This window comes from Asparagus officinalis, chromosome 2 (genome assembly GCF_001876935.1).
Source record: "Asparagus officinalis chromosome 2, Aspof.V1, whole genome shotgun sequence".
In the NCBI taxonomy this organism is placed as follows: Eukaryota; Viridiplantae; Streptophyta; class Magnoliopsida; order Asparagales; family Asparagaceae; genus Asparagus; species Asparagus officinalis.
Window position 1 is genome coordinate 77,555,737 of NC_033795.1, and position 24,580 is coordinate 77,580,316.

The window sequence follows — 24,580 nt, forward strand, 5'->3', positions numbered from 1 at the left end:
TAAAACGTCAAATTTGTGTTGTGTTTACATATTGAGCTTAAATATAATCATATGATATATGTAAGCAAACTAAACTTATACCTAGGTGAATGCATACACATAAACTTGAATCTATAACTCTTGATTGTCGTGTGTTGAATTACCTGTAAAGAGAAAAACCAAACAACAAAAACTAAAAAATAGATTTCCTATAAATTGTTTGACAAATCATCATCAAAACCATAAGGCCAATAGAAAGGTTGTCAAAAGAATTCGAAATGAAAAATCTCGGAGGGTTGAAATATTTTTTAGGAATTGAGGTTACACGATCCAAACAGGACATTGTCTTATCCCAGAGAAAGTACGTGCTAGACCTGCTCACCGAAGTTGGAATGCTAGATTACAAACCAGCTAACACACCTGCAGTTCAAAATCTAAAACTTGGAAATTATCCGGACCAGACTCTAACCAACAAGGAAGGATACCAGAAATTGGTGGGAAAGCGGATATACCTTTCTCACACGAGACCTGACATTGCTTACGTAGTAAGTATGGTAAGTCAGTTCATGCATTCACCTAGTGAAGCACACATGGAAGCATTAGATAGAATTCTCAGGTATCTAAAGGGTTCCCCGGGAAGAGGGATACAGTTCAGGAAATATGGACACCTAAAGATCAGTGGTTATACTGATGTTGACTGGGCAGGAAATGTGACAGACAGAAAGTCTATGGCTGGCAACTTCACATTTGTTGGAGGCAACCTAGTAACATGGAGAAGTAAGAAACAAAATGTGGTAGCCCTTTCCAGTGCAGAAGCTGAAATTTGTGGCATGTCTAAGGGATTGTGCGAGCTATTATGGTTAAGAAAACTTATGACCTAACTTGGGTATTCGCCACAGGAGGAGATGGATCTGTTTTGCGACAACAAAGCAGCAATTGACATATCCCACAACCCGGTGCAACACGATCGAACCAAGCATGTTGAGGTGGATTGCCATTTCATAAAACACAATCTTGAAGACAAGATCATTCGGTTCCCTCATGTCAGATCAGAGGAACAATTAGCAGATGTTTTGACCAAAGCTGTCGATACACGAAGTTTTGACAGCTCATTGGGCAAGTTAGGTATGGTAGATATCTACCAACCAACTTGAGGAGGAGTGTGAAAAGGTGAGCTATAGAGGCACCAGCTAGTAGATTCTGTCAAGATGGATATGCGCCTAAATGAGAAGATTGCAATCCTGCACATTTAGTTTTTTTCCTTGTATACTTACATTCCTAAAATAAGAGAATCTTGGCAGACAATCCTGTGTTCTATAAAGGATAGTCTCTTCTCCTGTAAAAAATAAAAATAGACATTGAAAAGAAATAAAATAAGGGAGGGTGGTTTTGGGGAGTGCGGTGTCATACTGGGATCTGTTATGTTTTTTGACAACTATATACATACGTATATATGCCAATAACAAATCCTCGCTCACCGTCTCAAACGAGAACTTGGCATGTGGATTCTTTTCATCATCAGTGCTCATCTCTTCTCTCTCAACTTATCCTCGTTGATATCTTGTTTTTTCGGTAACTCATCTGCCTCCAAAACTTTGACGCTCCGCTGCTTCCTCGCATTGTCGGATTCTAGATAACTTTGGTGAAGCTTTCTTTTGGTAATCTCAAACTTCTCACCAAATGATAGATTCTGCGGAATGTGAACGGAAAACTTATGGGCAGGAGAAGATTGTGCTTCTCTAGTCATCTTGACATCAGTTTTATCAGCAGGACGAGATAGAAAATGGTGAAGCGAGCCAACTGATTGAGTTGTGCATGTTTTGGACTGATACACAAGTAAGAGTTGAATTTCTCAACGTACTATAACCTGGTAATGGATAACTGACGCGCAATTTTTCGGAGAGTGAGAGTACCTTTTGGGGTTTAATTGTGTAGTATCTTGGTGTGTTTTCTTATTTAATTTGATATTTTGTATTGCATCAAATTAGAATGTCACAGGGTTCATACTGGTTGTAAAATGATTCTGATACAGATCAACATAACCAGGAGTAGCGTCAAGGGAATGAGCGGTGTCACCTTAGTAAATTTGCAACAATGTTGCCAAAAATTGATTATGTTCCTTTGGCTTGATAGATAAGGGGAAGGCAATAAGTTCAGTACTTTGTACCACCCTAGGTAAGTATATCAAATTCATAGCAAGTGTGCATCTTAGAGGTGAAACTGTTCTAATAAGGATACTTACAAAAATAATTTGATCATATTATGAAGGTTTATTAGGGGAATTACTGTGAAATAATAAATTTTGAATGTAATTTTATATTTTTTGCGTTCTTAATGATGTGTTACAGTTTTGCATACAAGTTATAACATGGAATCTAGAGATCATCCCAGAAAGGAAAAAATTGCAAATGCTTCCTGTCATAATTGAACAACAACTTTGATTGATATTAATGAAGAAATAAGCAAGTGAAGGAAAGAAGTTAGTAGTCCCTATAAGGCAAATTAGGCAAAGCTAGTACTCAATAATTATATATTTCCTGTCAGGTGCCCTGTCAGACTCTATCCTATGGAGTTGTGCCTGTTTTGGACTGATACGTAATAATAAGTTCAGAGTTGGACTTAACCGAAAATCGACTGCAAATATCTCTGAATCTTTAATTACCTGGATGTGCCATTGTCCATAAGTTAAGTTTGTTACAGAATTGTTCAAAATCCTCTTTTAAGGCTAAATCCATGCTGATCTACAACCTGAAAAATAGTTACATCATTGGATTAATGCCCACATAAATTGTTTCGGTTACCAGCCCATGCAATTTGCATCCTGATTCCAGGCATTTTTACTCTATTTCAACCATTACTCTTCAACTAAGAGTCTACTCAGTGTGATTGATATATTCAGCCAGAATAATTAAAGAAGAGCTAGAAACTGAAATAACAATTAGTCTAGAGAATCAAGAAACTAACTCTTATTCAAATAATTCCACAACAAATGCAAACAACCCTTTTCCGTAATAATGCGGGAAAGTTCTACAACATCAATTAATAACTCTTACGCACATTGGCTTCAGTTAGTACAATACTATGTACGTGCCTATATATATGTCGATATTAATAACTCTTACGCACATTGGCTTCAGTTAGTACAATACTATGTACGTGCCTATATATATGTCGATATCGAATCCCCGCTCACCGCCTCAGACGAAAACTTGGCGCGCGGGTTCTTTTCTTCATCAGTGCTCGTTCCTTCTCTCTCAACTTCTTCTCCTCGCTGACATGATCTTGTCGCTTCGGTAACTCATCTACCTCCAAAACTTTGATGCTCCGCTAGCTGCTTCCTCGCATTGCTCGATTCTTGATAACTTTGGTGGAGCTTTCTTTTGGTCATCTCAAGCTTCTCACCAAATGACAGATTCTGCGGAACCTGAACGGAGAATTTATCGGCAGGAGTAGAGTGTGCTTCTTCGGTCATCTTGCAGACATCAGCTTTACCAGCAGGACGAGACGGTGCTTGTTCGGTGCTCTGCCGAGGATGTTGAATTGGCGTGACTCGTCTTCTCCTTAAAGACAAGTCCACAAAATTGTATGGGTTTTAACTTCGTGAAGCTGTACGTTTTGGGGGAATTTGCAAATATGAATGATACGAGTGGTGCACATGTAAGAACGCCCTGCGAGCGATCAAGCCCCAAGGCTTCCTAAAGCGGATTTGGGTCAAATCAGGTGAGCCCGCTACCCATGATTTGAAAGTGGCTCCAAATCAAGTGTTTCCTAAAACGATCTACTTGGAGATTAGTTATTGAGTTGGTTTGGTTCAGTAATTTTCCCTGGAAATAACTGCTGCCATATTTGGTAAGTTAATTGATTTTTAGGAAACATCAGTTAGGCTACATAATCAGACCCGATAACGGCAACGGTCAGCGTGAATCCTCCGCTGCCTGCGCTTCGTTTTGGCGGGATTTTCCAACGAACAGATGATCTCAGCCATTAAAACACCCTCCCTCCTCCCCTCTCCCTATTTATTTCCCCAATCTCTCAAGGCTGCTGACCGCTCGAATTTCAAAACCCTAGCCCCTGAACTCACTACTTCTCCTTCAGTTTCAAAGCTCCCGTCTTTTTCTTTCTGCTTTCCAAAGCTAGGGTTTTTTCAACATCGGATTGATCAATGGCAATGCTGCCGAGATCGATGAAGCAGAGTTCGGAGAGCACGTACGGCTGTGATGAAGTGGCCAGCGCGCTTCTCGACGAGATCGATGAGGAGAGCCACACCGTTCGAGAGGTGCTCAGGATCAAGAGGCTTCTTGATGCTCGCCACGAACACGTAAGTTATTTCCATCTCTGAACTCTTTAGTTTTGTGGCTTCCTGTTTCTTGATTGGCTGGGACTCTTCTAATTAAAATGGGTCTGAAGGGATTTCGAATTTGTTCCAAGTTTTTTTTGTAGTTTTTGGAATTATTAATGCTTATAATCAGGATAATTTTCATACTGACTGTATTACGTACAGTCTTCATTATTACATGTTGATGGATCGTTCGTTTCTCTTGTTTGGGTTATTTGCGAACCTACCTATTTAATCATGGGCACTCGCAAAACTAGCCCCCCAAAAATATCTCAGTATTTGCAAATCTTACCCCTCAAGCCATCAACCTCGGAAAAGGATGCCCCCGAATCAATCAATTATCAGCTTCAATAAAGCTAGCTTGTGACTGCCGTGTAAATTATTAACAGCATGGTAAAGTTTTTACTCATCAAGTTGATCATTTGTTGGTTTTAGGGTGTCCCCCCGCCCCTCAAAAATTGATGATCTGAGGGGGTATAGCTTCGCAAATGCAAAGATTTGGGGTAGTTTTGCAAATGCCCATGACTCAAGGGGCGTATATGAAAATAACCCTTTTTATTCCTTCGTGTGCTTGGAACTAAGAGAGTCTAAGCTTTCTGTTCTCAGTCACAGATGATAGAAGTTTCAGGTTTGTGGTTCATGTTTGTTACTGTACAGGATTTTGTTTTTGGCTTATTAGATTTCGACAGGTTTGCAATATTTGAGGCTAGAAATAAGATGAATTACATGCATTGACCTGTTATTAGACTAAGTTTTGATTGCATTACACATTTCATAATTGGGAGGCTCAAGTTATTTATTCCTGGTGCACTTATTTCTGATCTCAGAGATCAGTTTCAGGTTTTTGCGTTTAATTATAGTACAGGAATGGTTATAAATAGTTTAACTGATAAAGATTTCTTTTCCTCTCAGTCTGAGAACCTTCTATTTGAGTCATTAAGGCTGCTGCAGTTGATGGAGCTCCCTGCACATATCATCAAAGCCACAAACATTGCCACTTCGGTAAATTGCTTTTTAAAAGATACCAGCGAGAGAATCAGAAAATTCGCCCATCTTCTCGTTACGGGATGGGAGTTTCTTCTGAATAAATGGATGGCCGATACCCGAGCAACCTTCGATTTATATTCAGCTAGAGAGGAGGAGCTTCCATTTGATATTGGTGATCTAATTGCTTCACAGACTTCGACGTTTGACCTCACAAATTTCTTCGATGGAATGATTGATGAAGGGTCCCCTAGCAGAAGAGAGCAAAAGAGAACCGGGAAGAACATTGAAGTACTGAAAAGATCCATTCACAAGCCTCAGGGGACTTTCATCATGAGTTACAGAGATGAGCTACCAAGTGAAACCGAAAGTTGTCTAAAGGTCTTACCGAAGAGTGGGGAGAAAGCTGGGGGAACTATTCAGTTGAAAACAGTGAAAAATTCCATCACGAAGCCTCAGGTAACTTCAAAACCAGGAGGAAATCCAGCTTCAACAGAACCAGCAAAGTCAGTTCTCCTAAAGAGAAGCACTGACAAACTGAGCCGCAACTTGAAGCCAATACAAGTCTGTAAAAGGGCTTCACCAAAGATTTTGCCTCGTGTCACTGGCAAACCTGAGGGCCTGACGTATAAGGAGAAGCTCGAGATTTCAAAGAGGAAGCTGCGAGAAAACTATGAGGATGCTGAAAATGTAAAAAAGAAGCGCAGGGTCGTGATGATAGACCTGAAGAGTATACCAATGCAGCGACATAAACAAGAGAGGCATAAGAGGAATCGAGGGTGTCATATTAATAAATTTGCAACAACGTTGCCAAAACATAATCATGTTTCTTTCGCTTGGTAGACAGGACAAGGTGATAGATTCAGCAGAAGCAGAAGTCAGCATATGCACTCTTGCAAACAACAAGAGAAGTCGGTCTAAATGCTCAGAAAAAGTTTATGACAATAGTTTCATTTGAAATGTCATGTTTGTAATTTGTAATCGTTTATTTACATGTCAATAGTTTGCTTTGACTTACTGGAAATAAAGTTCATTTTTGGGATATTTTCTGTGTGCCTCTCTGTGTACTTCCTTGTTCGATATATATGAACTCATAGAGGTACATAATTTTCCTGTCATCTATCTTATTTCTGTTTCACTCTTCTCGACTGCATTTTTCACTAATTGAGCTGTGCATGTTTTTGACTGATACACAAGTAAGAGTTGAATTTCTCAACCTAATATAACCTGGTAATGGATAACTGACGCGCAATTTGTCATCTGTCTTATTTCCGTTTTCACTCTTTTGGATTGTGTTTTTTACTAATTGAGCTGTGCATGTTTTTGACTGATACACAAGAATAAGAGTTGAATTTCTCAACTGTGTAGTGGTTAACTGACGCACAATTTGTTTGAGAGTGCAAATGCCCCATGGGGTTTCATTTGGTAATTTTGTGGAACTTTAGGAGAATGCATGAATTGACTGAGAACCTGGACCGAATAAGATATATCAGGTATTGTGATGGTTAGATAGATCAATATGCCAATTAACCTTCTATATGCATCTGGCGACCTTAGAGGCTCAACATCGTCATCATTGAGCTTCTTGTTTTGTTCTATAGGTACATGAGAAGGGTTGCATCCCATCATTTTCTCTGATTGAGGAAAACACCCTTTGCTGATGTAGCCACCTCTATGCCAGAAAAGTATTTCAATCTTTCAAGATCCTTGATGTGAAACTTACCAGCATTATATAATTTCAAATCATCAATGGAAGCCTTATTGTTACCTGTGATGAGGACGTCATCAACATAAACTAGAATGGCAGTGAAACGTGGACCTTTCCTCAATGTAAGAAGTGAGTAACCAGTCTTGGACTGATGAAAACTAGCTGCTAACAGTGCTCCTGAGAATTTGGCAAACCACTGCCTCGAAGCTTGAGTCCGTGAAGAGACTTATGCAGCTTATAAACAAGATTACTAGTCTTTTGTTGTGGATGACCAGGTGGTATAGACAGCGGGTGATAAACATCCGTTGTGTGTTTTAAAGAAAGTTGTAATCTTTTTTATTATAAAGAGACTTATGCAGCTTAGAAACATAATTATGTTGCGGCAACATTGCTGCAAATTTATTAATATGACACCCTCAACTCCCTTTACACTTGTCTTTATTATGTTGCCTGCAGTATACTTTCTTGCTCTATCATCATGACCCTGCACTTCTTATTAACAATTTCAGCATCCTCATAGTTTTCTTGTAGCTTCCTCTTTGAAATCTCGAACTTCTCCCACCTACTCATCAATGAAAGGGACCAAAAGGGAGGATCCTGTGTTTGGGTCGAAAGTTGATTTCTTCATTGCGGGACTCATTACAACTTCAGTCGTTATAATAAGTTCAAAAAAAGAAAGACTTTTTATAAGACTTCTTACGCAATGGAAATAAAAAAGTTTCAAGCCACCCAAAATGTATAGCTTCACGAATTTAAAACCCATACAATTTTGTGGACTTGTCTTTAAAAACTCAATGTCACAAATACACCACATAACTTTGTATCCGACCAAAAAATTTTTATTGCAAAACACACCCTCAAGTTCAAAAGTTTCAAAAATAATTAAACACCCAAAAAGTTTCAAGCCAACAAACAACGCACTGGAAATCTAGGAATTACTTAACGGTCGTATTGATTGCTCGTATTATTCATATTTGCAAATTCCCCCAAAATGTACAGCTTCACGAATTTAAAACCCTTACAATTTTGTGGACTTGTCTTTAGACTCAATCTCACAAATACACTACATAACTTTGTATCCGACCAAAAAAATTGAAAAAAGAAAATATCCCATTTTACAGAAAACAACCTAAAAAATTTTATTGCGAAACACACCCTCAAGTTCAAAAGTTTCAAAAATAAACACCCCAAAAGTTTCAAGCCAACAAACAATGCACTGAAAATCTAGGAATTACTTAACGGTGGTCGGATAAATTTGAAATTTTCAAAAAGCACCTTAAAAGTTTGTAGAATAGCAAGAAACTCCACTCCAAATTTTAAAATTTGCAAAAAAAACCCTAAAAGATGAAACCTTTTAAGGATATTTTTAAAAAAAAACACTAAAATTTCCTGACTTATTTTTTACAACTTAACCTACTAAGAATAGGAGTACGCACTTCCCTCCTAATAAAGCTCAATTAGGAAACAATTTGAGACACCGCGTCCTACTCTGAGTAGGGACAGACCAAACCAAGAATAAAAGCAGAGCATGCGCTAGCAAAAAAGCTTCAGAGAAGAGAAGAGAAGAGAAGGTGATTTATAGCAATGGAGGTGGAGAGAGCACGGGAGAGGCGAGTCCGAGTCGTCATCAAGAGCGGAGGAGTAGTCGTGGCGAGATCTTGCCGCCTCTACGCGGTCAAAGATGATCCAACTCAAGAGGAGGAGAAGAAATCAGAGGAGTTACCGAGAAAACGACTTCGCCTCGATGGAGCTGCAGCATCACGGCCTACAGCTGCGGATGGAACCGGTGCAGCAAAGGATCCGATGGAGAATATGAGGAGAAGACGAGTCACGCCAATTCAACATCCTCGGCAGAGCACCGAACAAGCACCGTCTCGTCCTGCTGGTAAAGCTGATGTCTGCAAGATGACCGAAGAAGCACACTCTACTCCTGCCGATAAATTCTCCGTTCAGGTTCCGCAGAATCTGTCATCTGGTGAGAAGCTTGAGATGACCAAAAGAAAGCTCCACCAAAGTTATCAAGAATCGAGCAATGCGAGGAAGCAGCGGAGCATCAAAGTTTTGGAGGTAGATGAGTTACCGAAGCGACAAGATCATGTCAACGAGGAGAAGAAGTTGAGAGAGAAGGAACGAGCACTGATGAAGAAAAGAACCCGCGCGCCAAGTTTTCGTCTGAGGCGGTGAGCGGGGATTCGATATCGACATATATATAGGCACGTACATAGTATTGTACTAACTGAAGCCAATGTGCGTAAGAGTTATTAACTAATGTTGTAGAACTTTCCCGCATTATTACGGAAAAGGGTTGTTTGCATTTGTTGTGGAATTATTTGAATAAGAGTTAGTTTCTTGATTCTCTAGACTAATTGTTATTTCAGTTTCTAGCTCTTCTTTAATTATTCTGGCTGAATATATCAATCACACTGAGTAGACTCTTAGTTGAAGAGTAATGGTTGAAATAGAGTAAAAATGCCTGGAATCAGGATGCAAATTGCATGGGCTGGTAACCGAAACAATTTATGTGGGCATTAATCCAATGATGTAACTATTTTTCAGGTTGTAGATCAGCATGGATTTAGACTTAAAAGAGGATTTTGAACAATTCTGTAACAAACTTAACTTATGGACAATGGCACATCCAGGTAATTAAAGATTCAGAGATATTTCCAGTCGATTTTCGGTTAAGTCCAACTCTGAACTTATTATTACGTATCAGTCCAAAACAGGCACAACTCCATAGGATAGAGTCTGACAGGGCACCTGACAGGAAATATATAATTATTGAGTACTAGCTTTGCCTAATTTGCCTTATAGGGACTACTAACTTCTTTCCTTCACTTGCTTATTTCTTCATTAATATCAATCAAAGTTGTTGTTCAATTATGACAGGAAGCATTTGCAATTTTTTCCTTTCTGGGATGATCTCTAGATTCCATGTTATAACTTGTATGCAAAACTGTAACACATCATTAAGAACGCAAAAAATATAAAATTACATTCAAAATTTATTATTTCACAGTAATTCCCCTAATAAACCTTCATAATATGATCAAATTATTTTTGTAAGTATCCTTATTAGAACAGTTTCACCTCTAAGATGCACATCTGCTATGAATTTGATATACTTGCCTAGGGTGGTACAAAGTACTGAACTTATTGCCTTCCCCTTATCTATCAAGCCAAAGGAACATAATCAATTTTTGGCAACATTGTTGCAAATTTACTAAGGTGACACCGCTCATTCCCTTGACGCTACTCCTGGTTATGTTGATCTGTATCAGAATCATTTTACAACCAGTATGAACCCTGTGACATTCTAATTTGATGCAATACAAAATATCAAATTAAATAAGAAAACACACCAAGATATTACACAATTAAACCCCAAAAGGTACTCTCACTCTCAAAAAAATTGCGCGTCAGTTATCCATTACCAGTTTATAGTACGTTGAGAAATTCAACTCTTACTTGTGTATCAGTCCAAAACATGTTGGATTTAATCTAATAAATCTATTTGTGGGCACATATGATTAATCAATGTGTATTGCTATCTTTCAGGATAACCCACTAAAGTGATCAATTAAGTTGGGTTAATTTGGTATTTAAATAAGTCATGGGGTTATATGTGCAGATACCAGGTTGTAATTGTAATTTATTGAGGGGCTAAATTACAAAAGTACAACATCTATAAATAAGGGGTTATGGTCCCTAACCTAGGGTTACATTCTCTAATTCTCTTCACCCCCATCTAAGAGAGAAATTCGGCCAAGAGAGAACCCTAAGGTTAGAAGATTAAAACCCATCTCAAGATCAAGCAATGGATTCAGGTATAAGCTTCCGCTCTTTTAGATCCTTGTTAATCTCTTTGAATTAATCATGGCTATAAAGTTTCAGATCTAAAGTTTATGATGTAGATCTAACAAGTGGTATCAGAGCCACCTTGATTAATTCTTAGGGATTTAAGTTTTATTGGGTTTTTGATCTTAAATCTCTGGTTAAAGATTCAATTTTTGGGAATTTTTTGGATTTTTCTTTGATTTTCGGATGAACAGTAAAAATTTTTTTGTTCGGCTGAACAGTAACGAACAGTTTTCGGGTGAACAGTAACTGAAAAATATCCGTTGAACAGTAACTTTTTGGAATTTTTTGGATTTTCCTTTGATTTTTTCTTCAATTTTTTCCAATTCTGGATCTGTTTTGAAAATAAAAATCAAAGGTTTTTTGGGTTTGTCGGCGGCGGTTTCAATTTGAAACCCTAAGGGTTCATGGCGAAAATTAAGGAGGTGGTTACCTCAAACGAACCTCGCGTTTGTTCAATTTTAACCGAGCTTCGCGCTCAACGAACCTCGCGTTCGTTCTAAGGTGAACCTCGCGTTCAACTCAGGTGAGCGTCAAGCTCAATTTTAACGAACCTCGCGTTCGTTCTAAGGTGAACCTCGCGTTCAACTCAGGTGAGCGTCAAGCTCAATTTTTTAACGAACCTCGCGTTCGTTCCAAGGTGAACCTCGCGTTCAACTCAGGTGAGCGTCAAGCTCAATTTTTTAACGAACCTCGCGTTCGTTCTTCAGACGAACCTCGCGTTCGTACTTCAGACGAACCTCGCGTTCGTACTTCAGTCGAGCCTCGCGTTCGTACTTCAGACGAACCTCGCGTTCGTGCTTCAGTCGAGCCTCGCGTTCGAACTTCAGACGAACCTCGCGTTCGTACTTCAGACGAACCTCGCGTTCGTACTTCAGTCAGTTTCGGCGAACCATATATAAGAGGAAAAACATAGAAAAAAAAAGTGAAATCATTTGGTTTAATCCTACATGCCCCCAGCGATCCTCTGGACACCATGTGAAACGAGAAAGCGTCCTATTTGGTACAATTGGGGGTTAAATTCGCAAAGTTATGCATTTTGGAGGGATTGCAGATATGAATGATACGAGGGGTGAACATGTAAAAACACCATGATTTGAAAGTGGCTCCAAATCAAATGTTTCCTAAAACGATCTACTTCGAGATTAGTTATTGAGTTGGTTGGTTCAGTAATTTTTCCCTTTATTACTGGAAATAATTGCTGCCATATTTGGTAAGTTATTATTATTGAGTTTTAGGAAACATTAGTTAGTTAGGCTACATAATCAAACCCGACAACGGCAACAGTCAGCGTGATTCCTCCGCTGCCTGAGCAATTTAATAAACGTAAGAATTCGGATCCAAATACCAAAATCCCAAACCCGTAACCGCTAACCAACCCAAAACCCAACTAGAAAACCCTAGCCTCCGCTCCAGTTTCTCTCTCGATTTCTACAACGCGACGACGGATCCGCCGTCTGCTCCATAAGGTCGAATCGAAACTCTTGTTTTAATTTCATATCTAAATTATATGCGAACTAAGTTGTTTTGAAATGGTGATATTTTACATATCTAAATTGCTCTCTCTTCATTGGGCCTTTGTAGAAGTTTCACAGAAAAATACAACTCTCTGTTTCCCTCTCATCAGTAAATAACAATTTTCTCACAGTGGAGTCCTCTCTCCGACGATGGAAGAAGACGATGATGAAGATATTACTAGTAGAATATCAGAAGCGCAGATTGGATTGGGAGGCATTGGAAATTAAGGTGAGATTATTATCCTGGCTGATTTTTTTGCTCATTATTTGATGTTTTTTCTATTGTTTCTTTATTGAATTTATAGCATTGAAGTCCATCTCTAATCTCTAAAGATTAAAAGTAGTAGTCTTACCTAACGCCGTGTTTGATTTTTATGTTATTTTATATTTTTTTTGCGAGCTATTGCTTGGTAAAATTCCAGCTTTTAGTAAGTAAAATTGGGGATTGCCAATTTCTTTCCACAATTTCTGAATATAGATCTCTATAGCCTTATACCTCACATTCAATCCAAGGAGATGTCCCGACCATCTTCTCAAGAGTTCAACCAGACATACTCAACTTTGGATAATACCTCTTGCATTGATAATTACGTCCTAAATGTAGGTCCAAAGTTGTAACCATGGATCTATTTTGCTTCCAAGAAATATTATGATCATAAGAGATTTCATAACACATAACGTAATAGGTACGCCGGCGATTTCTCCATGGAAAAGGCATCATGAAACTATTTTCATGCAATCATCTCAGCCACAGTACCAAATTTGTTGATGGATCGTTCGTTTCTCTTGTTTGGGTTATTTGCAAACATACCTATTGAATCATGGGCATTCGCAAAACTAGCCCCCCAAAAATATCTCAGTATTTGCAAATCTACCCCTCAAGCCATCAATTGCGGAAAAGGATTCCTCCGAATCAATGAATTATCAACTTTAATAGGCTAGTATGCAACTGCAGTGTAAATTATTAACAACATAGTCAAGTTTTTACTCATCAAGTTGATGATTTGTTGATTTTAGGGTGCCCCCCCCTCCCACCCGTCAAAAATTGATGAGCTGAGGGGTATAGCTTCGCAAATGCAAAGATTTGGGGGTAGTTTTGCAAATACCCATGACTTAAGGGGTATATATGCAGATAACCCTTCTTATTTCTTTGTGTGCTTGGAACTAAGAGAGTTTAGCTTTCTGTTCTTAGTTACAGATGATATAAAAGTTTCAGGTTTGTGGTTCATGTTTGTCACTGCACAGGATTTTGTTTTTTGGCTTATTAGATTTTGATAGGTTTGCAATGTTTAAGACTAGAAATAAGATGAATTACATGCATTGACCTGTTATTGGACTAAGTTTTGATTGCATTACACATTTTACAATTGGGAGGTTCAAGTTATTTATTCTTCATGCACTTATCTCTGAACTCAGAGATCAGTTTCAGGTTTTTGCATTTACTTATAGATAGATGGTAAAAGCTTCAGGTTTTTGCTTTTAATTATAGATAGATGGTAAAAGTTCCAGGTTTAATTATTTTGTACCGCGATTAATTTATGGTTTCGTTGTTGTTTAGGGAAGATATCTGTTCTAGTACAGGAATGGTTATAAATAGTTTAGCTGATAAAGATTTCTTTTCCTTGTAGTCTGAGAATCTTCTATTTGAGTCATTAAGACTGCTGCAGTTGATGGAGCTCCCTGCGGATACCATCAAAGCCACAGACATCACCACTTCGGTAAAATGCTTTTTGGAAGATACCAGTGAGAGAATCAGAAAATTCACCCATCTTCTCGTGACGAGCTGGGAGTTTCTTCTGAGTAAATGGACGGCTGATACCCGAGAAAGCTTCGATATATATTCGGCTAGAGAGGAGGAAATTCCGTTTGATATAGGTGATCTATTGGCTTCACAGACTTCGACGTTTGATCTCGCAAATTTCTTCAACGGAATGGTTGATGAATGGTCCCTATTGGCTTCACAGACTTCGACGTTTGATCTCGCAAATTTCTTCAACGGAATGGTTGATGAATGGTCCCCTAGCAGAAGAGAGCAAAAGAGAACCGGGAAGAACATTGAAGTATTGAAAAGATCCATTCACAAGCCTCAGGAAACTTTCATCATGAGTTATAGAAATGAGCTACCAAGTGAAACTAAAAGTTGTTTACAGGTTTAACCGAAGAGTGTGGAGAAAACTGGGGAAAATACTCAGTTGAAAACTGTGAAAAATTCCATCACGAAGTCTCAGAAAACTTTGAAACCAGGAGGAAATCCAGCTTCAACAGAGCCAGCAAAGTCAGTCCTCCTAAAGAAGAGCACTGACAAACTGAGCCCCAACATGATGCCAACACAAGTTTGTAAAAGGGCTTCACCAAATATTTTGCCTCGTGTCGCTGGCAAACCTGAGGACCTGACGTATAAGGAGAAGCTCGAGATTTCAAAGCGGAAGCTATGAGAGAACTATGAGGATGCTGAAAATATAGAAAAGAAGCGCAGAGTCGTGATGATAGACATGAAAAGTGTACCAGTGCAGCGACATAACCAAGAGAAGCATAAGAGGAATCGAGGGTGTCATATCAATAAATTTGCAACAAGGTTGCCGAAACATAATCATGTTTCTTTGGCTTGGTAGACAGGACAAGGCGATAAATTCTGCAGAAGCAGAGGTCAGCACATGCACTCTTGGAAACAACAAGAGAAGTCGGTCTAAATGCTCAGAAAAAGCTTATGACAGTAGTTTCACTTGAAATGTCATGTTTGTAATTTGTAATTGTTTATTTACCTGACAATAGTTTACATTGACTTACTGGAAATAAAGATGCTTATGACAGTAGTTTCACTTGAAATGTCATGTTTGTAATTTGTAATTGTTTATTTACCTGTCAATAGTTTACATTGACTTACTGGAAATAAAGTTCATTTTTTGAGATATTTTCTCTGTGTGCCTCTCTGTGCACTTTTTTATTCGGTATATATGAACTCACAAAGGTACATAATTTTCTTGTCATCTATTTTATTTCTGTTTCACTCTTCTCGACTGCATTTTTCACTTATTGAGCTGTGCATGTTTTTGACTGATACACAAGTAAGAGTTGAATTTCTCAACCTAATATAACTTGGTAAAGGATAACTGACGCGCAATTTTTTTCTGAGAGTGAGAGTGCCTTTTGGGGTTTAATTGTGTAATATTTTAATGTGTTTTCTTATTTAATTTGATATTTTGGATCGTATCAATTTAGAATGTTAGAGGGTTCATACTGGTTGTAAAATGGTTCTGATACAGATCAACATAACCAGGAGTAGCGTCATGGGAATGGGCGGTGTCACCTTAGTAAATTTGCAACAATGCTGCCAAAAATTAATTATGTTCCTTTGGCTTGATAGATAAAGGGAAGGGAATAAGTTCAGTACTTTGTATATCAAATGCATCTTAGAGGTGAAACCGTTCTAATAAAGATGCTTACAAGAATCATTTGATCATATTATGATGGTTTATTAACGGAATTACTGTAAAGTAATTAATTTTGAATGTAATTTTATATTTTGCTTAATTAATGATGTGTTACAGTTTTGTATACAAGTTATAACATGGAGCAGTCTAGAGAGTTTTTTCATCCTCGAAAGGGAAAACTACGGAAGAGCTTCCTGTCATAATTGAACAACAATTTAGACTGATATTAAGGAATGAAGAAATGAAGGTAAGAGGTTAGTCTAATCCTTTATATTTTTATTGTAATAGCTAGAAGGTAAACTAAGAAAAGCCAATACTCAATACTTATTTTTCCTGTCAGGTGTTCTGTCAGACTCTAGCTTATGGAGCTGTGCATGTTTTGGACTGATACGTAATAATAAGATAAAAGTTGGACTTAACTGAAAATTGACTGCTAATATCTCTAAATCATGCCTGGATATGCCATAGTCCATAAGTAAATTTGTTACAGAATTGTTCAAAATCTTCTTTTGAGACAAAATTCATGCTGGTTTGCAGCCTGAAAAGACTGTAACTTCGAATTTTCATGAGTATCGACGGCCATTTCCTTACTGTCATAGGTCAAGCTGCATCCAGCATCAAAAACCCAATTTGGGCTCAGCACAGAGAAAATTGATAGACTACTTGCATTCTTTAGGCCCATACTCTTCATAAGTATCACCTCCTGTACAACTTCATAACATCTCAGCAATTTCTCCTGCAACCAACCAAAATATAATCATATAAACCAACTAAAAACCTGGGTAGTTATGACAAAACGTTTCGTAATTACAGAGATTATACTTCGTCTACATTGTTGCAAAAGGATGAAAACTTTTCAATATCCACCATTTGGGTTTCTCCCAATACTGACATTGCAAATGCTGCTGCAATCTCAGAAGGCCTGAACGCTAAAAACTCGATTCCTACATTCCAGTTTCACATAATTCAGATAAATTGTACTTTATTTACAAATTTATCGTATGGACGTGAACAAAGATTTTATACCTCTAGCGGTGCTCAATATTAGCTGAGCTGCTCGAGAGATCAATGGCTTGGTTGGGGAATTGTCATCATTGAATTTGTGAAGGAAATAGTCTATGAAAGAGAAAGGGGTGACTGCCTGCATCCTCCATTTGAGAGTGCTCAGAACAAGAAGCTCCATTCTTTGAATAGTCCTAGCTTCAAAAACATATTTCGATTCGCTAACCTGATTTAATTCACATAAAATTTTCATAATTAAGTGAAAAAGTCTTATATTGCAACCTAGGGAATAGTTCATATGGAATATTCAACGCATCTGTAAGTCAAGCAATAAAGGGACTTCAGTTTCCTCCGTCTTGGCAGCCAAAGACAAACAAGCCACAGAGAGTAACTGATTCACATAAATGGTGTCGGTTACCAGCGCATGCAATTGGCATCCTGAGCAAGAGTCTGCTCAATGTGATTGATATATTCAGCCAGAATAACTAAAGAAAAGCTAGAAACTGAATCAAGAAACTAACTTTTACTCAAATAACTCCACCACAAATGCAAACAGCCCTTTTCCACATTAATGCGGGAAAGTTTTACAACATTTTTTAAACTCTTACACAAAGACTGCATCTAATACAATAAGTATATATACATACGTATATATATATGACGATATCGAATCCTCGCTCACCGTCTCAAACGAAAACTTGGCATGTGGATTCTTTTCTTCATCAGTGCTCGTTTCTTCTCCCTCAACTTCTCCTCGTTGATACCTTGTTTCTTCGGTAACTCGTCCACCTCCAAAACTTTGACGCTCCGCTGCTTCCTCGCGTTGTTGGATTCTTGATAACTTTGGTGGAGCTTTCTCTTGGTAATCTCGAACTTCTCACCAAGTGATAGATTCTGCGCGATCTGAACGGGAGGCTTATCGGCAGGAGGAGATCGTGATTCCTCAGTGATCTTGACGTCAGTTTTATCAGCAGGACGGGATGGTGCTTGTTTAGTGCTCTGCCGAGGATGTTGAGTTGGTTCGACTCGTTTTCTCCTCAAATTCTCCATCGGATTCTTGGCTGCACAGCTGGTTACATCTGCGGCGGTAGAGTACTGTGGTGTTGCAGCCTCCGTAGGCGCTGAGCCCTCACCGTTGAGGCGAAGTCGTTTTCTCGGTAACTCCTCTGATTTCTTCTCCTCCTCTTGAGCTGGATCATCTTTGACCGCGTAGAGGCGGCAAGATCTCGCCACGACTACTCCTCCGCTCTTGATGACGAGTCGAACTCGCCTCTCCCGTGCTCCCTCCACCTCCATTGCTAATTCACCTTCCCTTTAAATTTTTTTTCTTTTTTCTTTCTTTTCTTTTCTCTTCTCTGAATTTTTTTTGCCCTCAGGTTGGACGTGTTAATTTTAGTAGCGCATGCTCTGCTTTTATTCTTGGTTTGGTCTGAAGCCTACTCAGAGTAGGACTTGGGAGTCTCTAACCGTCTCTAACCGTCTCTAAATTCTAACAGTAACAATTTGGCAATTGAGCAATAACGATAATATTGTTTGCTAAAATGGATTCGGGTCAAATTCGTTTTGATCAATTGCTATCCGACTTCAGTCTAATCTTTGAATCTTTCCAAATATAATTTTAGTTAGCATTACTCTTTAAAGTGATATATTTTTGAGTTAACCTCCCTGCAAGTGGCCTATTGGTCAGGGCATGGGGCCTTGGATAAAAAGTTTTATTCTTTTTGGGGTTTTTAATAAATTTTAAAATTTTGAGCAGAGTTTCTTGCAGCTCTAGAAACTTTTAAGGTGCTTTGTGCAAATTTCAAATTTATCCGATGGCTGTTAAGTAATTCCTAGATTTTCAGTGTATTGTTTGTTGGTTTGAAACTTTTAGGGTGTTTTTTTTTTTTTGAAAATTTTGAATTTGAGGGTGTGTTATGCAATTAAAAATTTTAGGTTTTTTTCTGTAATTAAAAATTGTTTCGGTTTATAGGTAGAAATAAAACTGTTTGGGTTTAAGAATGAATCAGGGTAATTTACTTGGTGTTTAAAATTTAAGTGTTTTGAGCAATTATAATATCAAAATATGCGGATTTGACGGACTAATATCTAATTACTAAAGATGTAATGGACTAACATCGAATAACCCCTGTTTAAAATTTCGGTCAGTTTCGACAAAGCATATGTACGAGGAAAAAAACATATAAAAACAGTAAAAATCATTTGGTTTACTCAGTCGCATCCTATTTGGTAAAAGTGGGGGTTAAATTGCAAATACGAATGACACGAGGGGTGCGCATGTAAAAACACCTGCGCGAGCGATCGAGCAATCAAGGTTTCCCAAAGCGGGTTTGGGTTAAATCAAGTGAACCCGCTATCCACAATTTGAAAGTGGCTCGAAATCAAGTGTTTCCTATAATAAAACGATCTATTTCATGAACTCCTAAACCTACGCGGACTGCAAACTTTCCAAATCAACGCGGCTTCACTTTGTTACTTAATCCGAGTTGGTCCAGGAATCATAAGTTTCTAAAGTAAAAAAAAAAAAAAAACACACAAAAGCTAATATATATTGAATGCGAGAGAAATAGAGAAGAAAGAAAGAAATAGAGAAGATGAAGCAGAAATCAGAGAGCACGTACGGCTGTGATGAAGAGGCCAGCGCGCTTCTCGACGAGATCGATGAGGAGAGCGACACCGTTCGAGAGGTGCTCAGGATCAAGAAGCTTCTTGATGCTCGTCATGAACACGTAAGTTTCATCTTTGTTGAATTCTTTTTCTTTTTTGGCTTGTTTCTTGATTGACTGGGATTCTTCTAAAATGGGTCCGAGGGGATTTCGAGTTTGCTTTAGTTTTTATAGTTTTGGAATGCTTAGGATTGAGAATTATTTATTTATTTATAATCAGGATAATTTGTTACTGTGCAGGATTTTGTTTTTGGCTTATTAGATTTCGATAGGTTTGCAATGTTTAAGACTAGAAATAAGACGAATTACGTGCATTGACCAGTTATTAATTATAAACTAGAAGAGTAGTAAGTTCGTCTATAAACAAAATAGTAGCACAACCATAGTCTACTTATTTCCCATCTTTCAAATGTTCAGGCATGAACAGGATCATGACAGAAGAAAGAAAAGACCAGGAAACAAAGATCAAAAGAGAGGGATTTTACGAGAAAGTAAATCTTAGCCCCCAAATTGACAATGCTGCGACTGACAATAATCACAACGCAAGGAAACAGTATAAACATATTACAGAATCAACCAAAATCAACCAAAATAACTGCAGTTATAGACGTACTACTAGCTCACAAATTCAAGGTTCTCTGCAGCATCAGCAACAACTGCTTCGGCAGCAGCAGCTTCAGCAACTTCAGCAACTTTAGCAACAGCAGCAGCAACAGCAGCACCAACAACAGCTTTAGCAGCAGCGCTTGCTTTCTCGTCAGAATTCGTCTGTGCCATTTATTGAACAAATTCAAGGTTCTCTGCAGCATCAACAGTCAGTTAACCAGTATATGCCAGAGTTGGAGCAATTTTTGAAACTTCAGGTTAGAGGAGCAACATCATCTTCAACAGCTGCAGCAGCAACAAGAATTGCATCAGCAACAACAGCAACTTCAGCTCCAAATGCAACTAAAAATCATGAAACTTCACTTGGTTAATTGTTCAATTTTTGAACATTTGCTGCATGGGAACTGTATTAATATATAAAGAACTTAATATTTGTAATCTCATGATTTAAGGGAAATCCTTCTTGGTATTTGTACGTGTAGTGTAAAAGTGAGGCAAAAGCTCAAAAATTTTGCTTACTCATACTAATTAATTGTAGAAAGCAAATGTCAAAAGTAGAACTTATCGCATGTTGCCTTCTCTCAATACATCAATCATGTCGTATATTTTCTTATCAGCCTTGGACTGCACCTACATGAGCACAATAGTTTCAAGAATGATCAACTGTCCAAAATGATTGGTTAAATTTCACAAAACACCCTAAATGTCGGATACAAAGCACATGACAACTTAACCTAGACTCTGCCTGTCATGGTGTTTTAGTGGAAAAAAAAGCATGGTAGTTTTCTCCTATTTAGAAAGTTTAGGAGCTTTTACAAAAAAACCCTCAAAAGTATGGTTTTTAAAAGATTAAAGTTAAATATAAGGAAAATAGAATTGCTATCTATTACCTTTTTCGACAGAAATATGGCAGCATCAATAGTTCCCTCGGCATATATAGAACGGCCACATACATTGTGCTGGAACTCAAAGACACTCTGTTGGAAACACATCAAAGTACACAATCCACTTAACTAAATGAACTTAGGATGCCTAGTATATGAGTAAGCAAAATTCTAAATTGTTTTACCATACAAAACACAGGCAAAGGACAGCCCGAAAACAAAAAGGCAAATGGCAAGGCAACTATCAGTTTATCACAAAGGAGAGGACAGCAATTGAGAAGGACAATGATCCAGCTACAACAAGCTCACAAAGTGGTGCTCTTGGACTTTAAGCCAACCACACGCGCATCAAAGACAACCACAAAAACATAAACTTGTGCCATGTAATGCATCTACAGAATTTCTATATAATAAAGGTTGTGCCATATTATGCACACTTAAATTGCAAATTGTCAAAATTCGAAAATGGCAACATCCAGGGGTCCTTTTACTTCAGAATTTCTAACTTTTGGCAGGAAACATAAACTTATGAGAAATAAATACATATTAAAACAACAATCAATATTTAGCCAACAACATTAGAAAAGCAAGTTTATGATGTACACTAATTTCATGGAACAAGTAAAATCTTACCTTAATCACTTTCGCCTTCCGATTCAGAAACCTCTAGATTACTGAAATCATGTACTAATAAATTTCCTTCTTCAATGTCTGCCAGAGCTGCATTTAATAAGAAAAAATAATATTAATATTTTGTGATAAAATATGTAGCCCACAACAATACAAAAAAGCAATAAAGGAAAAAAAAAGAAGGCAACTCACAAGGAATCCCGTCTAACCAAGAACCAGTTCAGCTGTCCATACATTTCGTTGCGATGAAATCTTAAGTTACTGCCTGCATAAGTACACTAGACATTCTTTCTCATCAATCATAGATTTTCTAGTTTCTTTTCTCACAAGGGCATGCGTGTCTTGACTCACAGAGAATGTCTTGATGTTTTTCTCTCGTGAAAACCCTGAGTCTAGTTGTCTTCCTACAAGAATGCAAAACAGAAAAAACCAATCAACATTTGAATTTTGAGAAAATTAGTAAGAAATTTCGATGCCTGTGATTCTGATAATACATTAATGAACAGATAGAAAGTTGAGAGACTTAACTTTAACTTCCTAAACCAATTGGCCTTCATATGTGCTATTTGCCTAAAATGTCTCCTGCTTTTGGCATTTCTATCTATTGCACCATAATCTAGATTAGGTGATCACTGTCATTATAATCTTCTTTTTCCCATCTACACCTCCATATGTAAGAGAAGCAACAAGATTTAAGTCTAATCCTAGTCTTTATCTTGTAGCTCTTTGATCAGGACCAAAGTCTATGATATGAACTTTATCAAGTATGTTTTCATATAGTTTGATGAGACAGTATGGTAGCTGAGCAAGTAACAATGATGGGCTTATATAATTCCCGTGGATTGTATCATTTGTGCCTCCATCTCTTGCCTTTTTCTCCTCCCCACAACTTGAGCTCTCACCCTTTCCATGCTTGTGCTGCAAAAACAGCCAGGTTTCAATCTCAAGCACGTACTACACAAGCAAAGAAAAAACCAGATGAAAACAGATAGATACAGCATATACATAACATTTGTGGGATATCATTACTGATTTTTAAAATACATAACATTTGTGGGAGAAGCTTAAAACCTCCAACTATTAATTCCTAGAGCTTGGATATGTCATGTGCCTCACCAAAAGATTTACATTAGAATGCCCATTTAGCACCCGTTTAATTAGATGTAAAATGGACCCGCCCATTTAGACCCATTTAATTAAATGGGTGGGTTTTGAGTGGGCAAATAATGGGTGGGCCAGATGGGTAAATGGGTATGGGCATAAATTGCCTTCCCTAGAGAGCGACACCGTTCGAGAGGTGCTCAGGATCAAGAAGCTTCTTGATGCTCGTCATGAACACGTAAGTTTCATCTTTGTTGAATTCTTTTTCTTTTTTGGCTTGTTTCTTGATTGACTGGGATTCTTCTAAAATGGGTCCGAGGGGATTTCGAGTTTGCTTTAGTTTTTATAGTTTTGGAATGCTTAGGATTGAGAATTATTTATTTATTTATAATCAGGATAATTTGTTACTGTGCAGGATTTTGTTTTTGGCTTATTAGATTTCGATAGGTTTGCAATGTTTAAGACTAGAAATAAGACGAATTACGTGCATTGACCAGTTATTAATTAGACTAAGTTTTGATTGCATTACACATTTTATAATTGGGAGGTTCAAGTAATTTATTCTTCGTGCACTCATTCCTGAACTTAATTAGAGATCAGTTTCAGGTTTATTTCCGGGTAAATATAGATAGATGGTAAAAGTTTCAGGTTTTTTTTCCGGGTAAATATAGATAGATGGTAAAAGTTTCAGGTTTAATTATTTTGTACCGAGATTAATTTATGGTTTTGTTGTTGTTTCGGGAAGATATTGATCTGTTCTAGTACAGTAATGGTTATAAATAGTTCAGCTGATAAAAATTTCTTTTCCTTGCAGTCTGAGAATCTTCTATTTGAGTCACTAAGACTGCTGCAGTTGATGGAGCTCCCTGTGGATACCATCAAAGCCACAAACATCACCACTTCAGTAAAATGCTTCTTAAAAGATACCAGTGAGAGAATCAGAAAATTCGCCCATCTTCTCGTCACGGGCTGGGAGTTTCTTCTGAGTAAATGGATGGCCGATACGCGAGAAATCTTCGATTTACATTGGGCTAGAGAGGAGGAACTTCCGTTTGATATCAGTGATCTGTTGGCTTCACAGACTTTGACATTTGATCTCACAAATTTCTTCAACGGGACGGTTGATGAATGGCCCCTTCGCAGAAGAGAACAAAAGAGAACTGGGAAGAACATTGAAGTATTGAAAAGATCCATTCTCAAGCCTCAGGGGACTTTCATCACGAGTCACAGAAAAACTCAGTTGAGAACGGTGAAAAACTCCATCACCAAGCCTCAGGAAATTGTGAAACCAGCAGGAAATCCGGCTTCAACAGAACCAGCAAAGTCAGTTCTCCTAAAGAAGAGCACTGACGAACCGAGCCCCAACTTGAAGCCAATACAAGTCTGTAAAAGGGCTTCACCAAAGATTTTGCCTCGTGTCACTGGCAAACCTGAGGACCTGACGTATAAGGAGAAGCTCGAGATTTCAAAGAGGAAGCTGCGAGAAAACTATGAGGATGCTGAAAATATAAAAAAGAAGCGCAGGGTCGTGATGATAGACCTGAAGAGTCTACCAGTTCAGCAAAATAGGCAAGAGAAGCATAAGGGGAATCGAGGGTGTCATATTAATAAATTTGCAACAAGGTTGCCGAAACATAATTTTGTTTCTTTGGGTTGCTAGACAGGAGAAGGCAATAAACTCAGCAGAAGCAGAATTCTTTTGTATCAGCAGCATATGCACTCCTGGAAACAAGAAGAGAAGTCGGTCTAAATGCTCAAAAAAGCTTATGTCAGTAGTTTCATTGGAAATGTCATGTTTGTAATTGTAATTGTTTATATACCTGTCAATAGTTTACTTTGACTTACTGGAAATAAAGTTTGTTTTTTGGGATATTTTCT

General features: G+C 38.0%; 7 protein-coding genes and 1 long non-coding RNA gene across 10 annotated transcripts; 5 read left to right on the forward strand and 3 right to left on the reverse strand.

Annotated features, from left to right (window-relative positions):
* On the forward strand, positions 258-860 carry LOC109831356 (uncharacterized mitochondrial protein AtMg00810-like). The gene has a single exon (XM_020398686.1). The coding sequence runs from the start codon at positions 258-260 to the stop codon at positions 858-860; it is 603 nt and encodes a 200-aa protein (XP_020254275.1).
* Positions 4,041-6,229, forward strand: LOC109831695. Its single transcript, XM_020399078.1, has 2 exons — positions 4,041-4,297; positions 5,228-6,229. Exons 1-2 carry the CDS (start codon positions 4,142-4,144, stop codon positions 6,140-6,142), a joined length of 1,071 nt encoding a protein of 356 aa, XP_020254667.1. The 5' UTR covers positions 4,041-4,141; the 3' UTR covers positions 6,143-6,229.
* On the forward strand, positions 8,578-9,326 carry LOC109831696. The gene has a single exon (XM_020399079.1). It carries the CDS (start codon positions 8,592-8,594, stop codon positions 9,189-9,191), a length of 600 nt encoding a protein of 199 aa, XP_020254668.1. The 5' UTR covers positions 8,578-8,591; the 3' UTR covers positions 9,192-9,326.
* LOC109831697 lies at positions 12,311-15,293 on the forward strand. Its single transcript, XM_020399080.1, has 4 exons — positions 12,311-12,334; positions 12,450-12,611; positions 14,011-14,292; positions 14,362-15,293. The coding sequence occupies exons 2-4, from the start codon at positions 12,546-12,548 to the stop codon at positions 14,536-14,538; spliced, it is 525 nt and encodes a 174-aa protein (XP_020254669.1). The 5' UTR covers positions 12,311-12,334; positions 12,450-12,545; the 3' UTR covers positions 14,539-15,293.
* LOC109831357 (cyclin-D3-1-like) lies at positions 16,310-17,436 on the reverse strand. The gene is made up of 5 exons (XM_020398687.1): positions 17,370-17,436; positions 17,130-17,265; positions 16,840-17,036; positions 16,636-16,757; positions 16,310-16,549 (listed from the first exon to the last, which is right to left on the reverse strand). The coding sequence occupies exons 1-5, from the start codon at positions 17,434-17,436 to the stop codon at positions 16,310-16,312; spliced, it is 762 nt and encodes a 253-aa protein (XP_020254276.1).
* On the reverse strand, positions 17,357-18,175 carry LOC109829654 (probable mediator of RNA polymerase II transcription subunit 26b). Its single transcript, XM_020396704.1, has one exon. The coding sequence runs from the start codon at positions 18,109-18,111 to the stop codon at positions 17,494-17,496; it is 618 nt and encodes a 205-aa protein (XP_020252293.1). The 5' UTR covers positions 18,112-18,175; the 3' UTR covers positions 17,357-17,493.
* Positions 19,842-21,994, reverse strand: LOC109831698. 3 transcript variants are annotated; one of them, XR_002244529.1, is made up of 5 exons: positions 21,794-21,994; positions 21,605-21,691; positions 20,978-21,064; positions 20,607-20,717; positions 19,842-20,372 (listed from the first exon to the last, which is right to left on the reverse strand). It is a non-coding gene; the product is annotated as an uncharacterized LOC109831698 (long non-coding RNA). The 3 variants fall into 3 exon arrangements; XR_002244528.1 differs by having other exon boundaries at positions 19,842-20,429; XR_002244530.1 differs by lacking the exons at positions 20,607-20,717; positions 20,978-21,064 and having other exon boundaries at positions 19,842-20,429; positions 21,794-21,993.
* On the forward strand, positions 23,472-24,362 carry LOC109831358. Its single transcript, XM_020398688.1, has one exon. It carries the CDS (start codon positions 23,472-23,474, stop codon positions 24,360-24,362), a length of 891 nt encoding a protein of 296 aa, XP_020254277.1.

Coding starts and splice junctions, on each gene's coding strand:
- LOC109831697 (XM_020399080.1), top strand. CDS start 12,546: ATGATGAAGATATTACTAGTAGAATATCAGAAGCGCAGATTGGATTGG. Junction 12,612..14,010: donor GGGAGGCATTGGAAATTAAG/GTGAGATTATTA, acceptor TTTTCCTTGTAG/TCTGAGAATCTTCTATTTGA. Junction 14,293..14,361: donor CACAGACTTCGACGTTTGAT/CTCGCAAATTTC, acceptor TCGACGTTTGAT/CTCGCAAATTTCTTCAACGG.
- LOC109831357 (XM_020398687.1), bottom strand. CDS start 17,436: ATGCAGTCTTTGTGTAAGAGTTTAAAAAATGTTGTAAAACTTTCCCGC. Junction 17,266..17,369: donor CATTAATGTGGAAAAGGGCT/GTTTGCATTTGT, acceptor CACATTGAGCAG/ACTCTTGCTCAGGATGCCAA. Junction 16,550..16,635: donor TTTGCAACAATGTAGACGAA/GTATAATCTCTG, acceptor GGTTGGTTGCAG/GAGAAATTGCTGAGATGTTA.
- LOC109831356 (XM_020398686.1), top strand. CDS start 258: ATGAAAAATCTCGGAGGGTTGAAATATTTTTTAGGAATTGAGGTTACA.
- LOC109829654 (XM_020396704.1), bottom strand. CDS start 18,111: ATGGAGGTGGAGGGAGCACGGGAGAGGCGAGTTCGACTCGTCATCAAG.
- LOC109831695 (XM_020399078.1), top strand. CDS start 4,142: ATGGCAATGCTGCCGAGATCGATGAAGCAGAGTTCGGAGAGCACGTAC. Junction 4,298..5,227: donor TTGATGCTCGCCACGAACAC/GTAAGTTATTTC, acceptor TTTTCCTCTCAG/TCTGAGAACCTTCTATTTGA.
- LOC109831358 (XM_020398688.1), top strand. CDS start 23,472: ATGGTTATAAATAGTTCAGCTGATAAAAATTTCTTTTCCTTGCAGTCT.
- LOC109831696 (XM_020399079.1), top strand. CDS start 8,592: ATGGAGGTGGAGAGAGCACGGGAGAGGCGAGTCCGAGTCGTCATCAAG.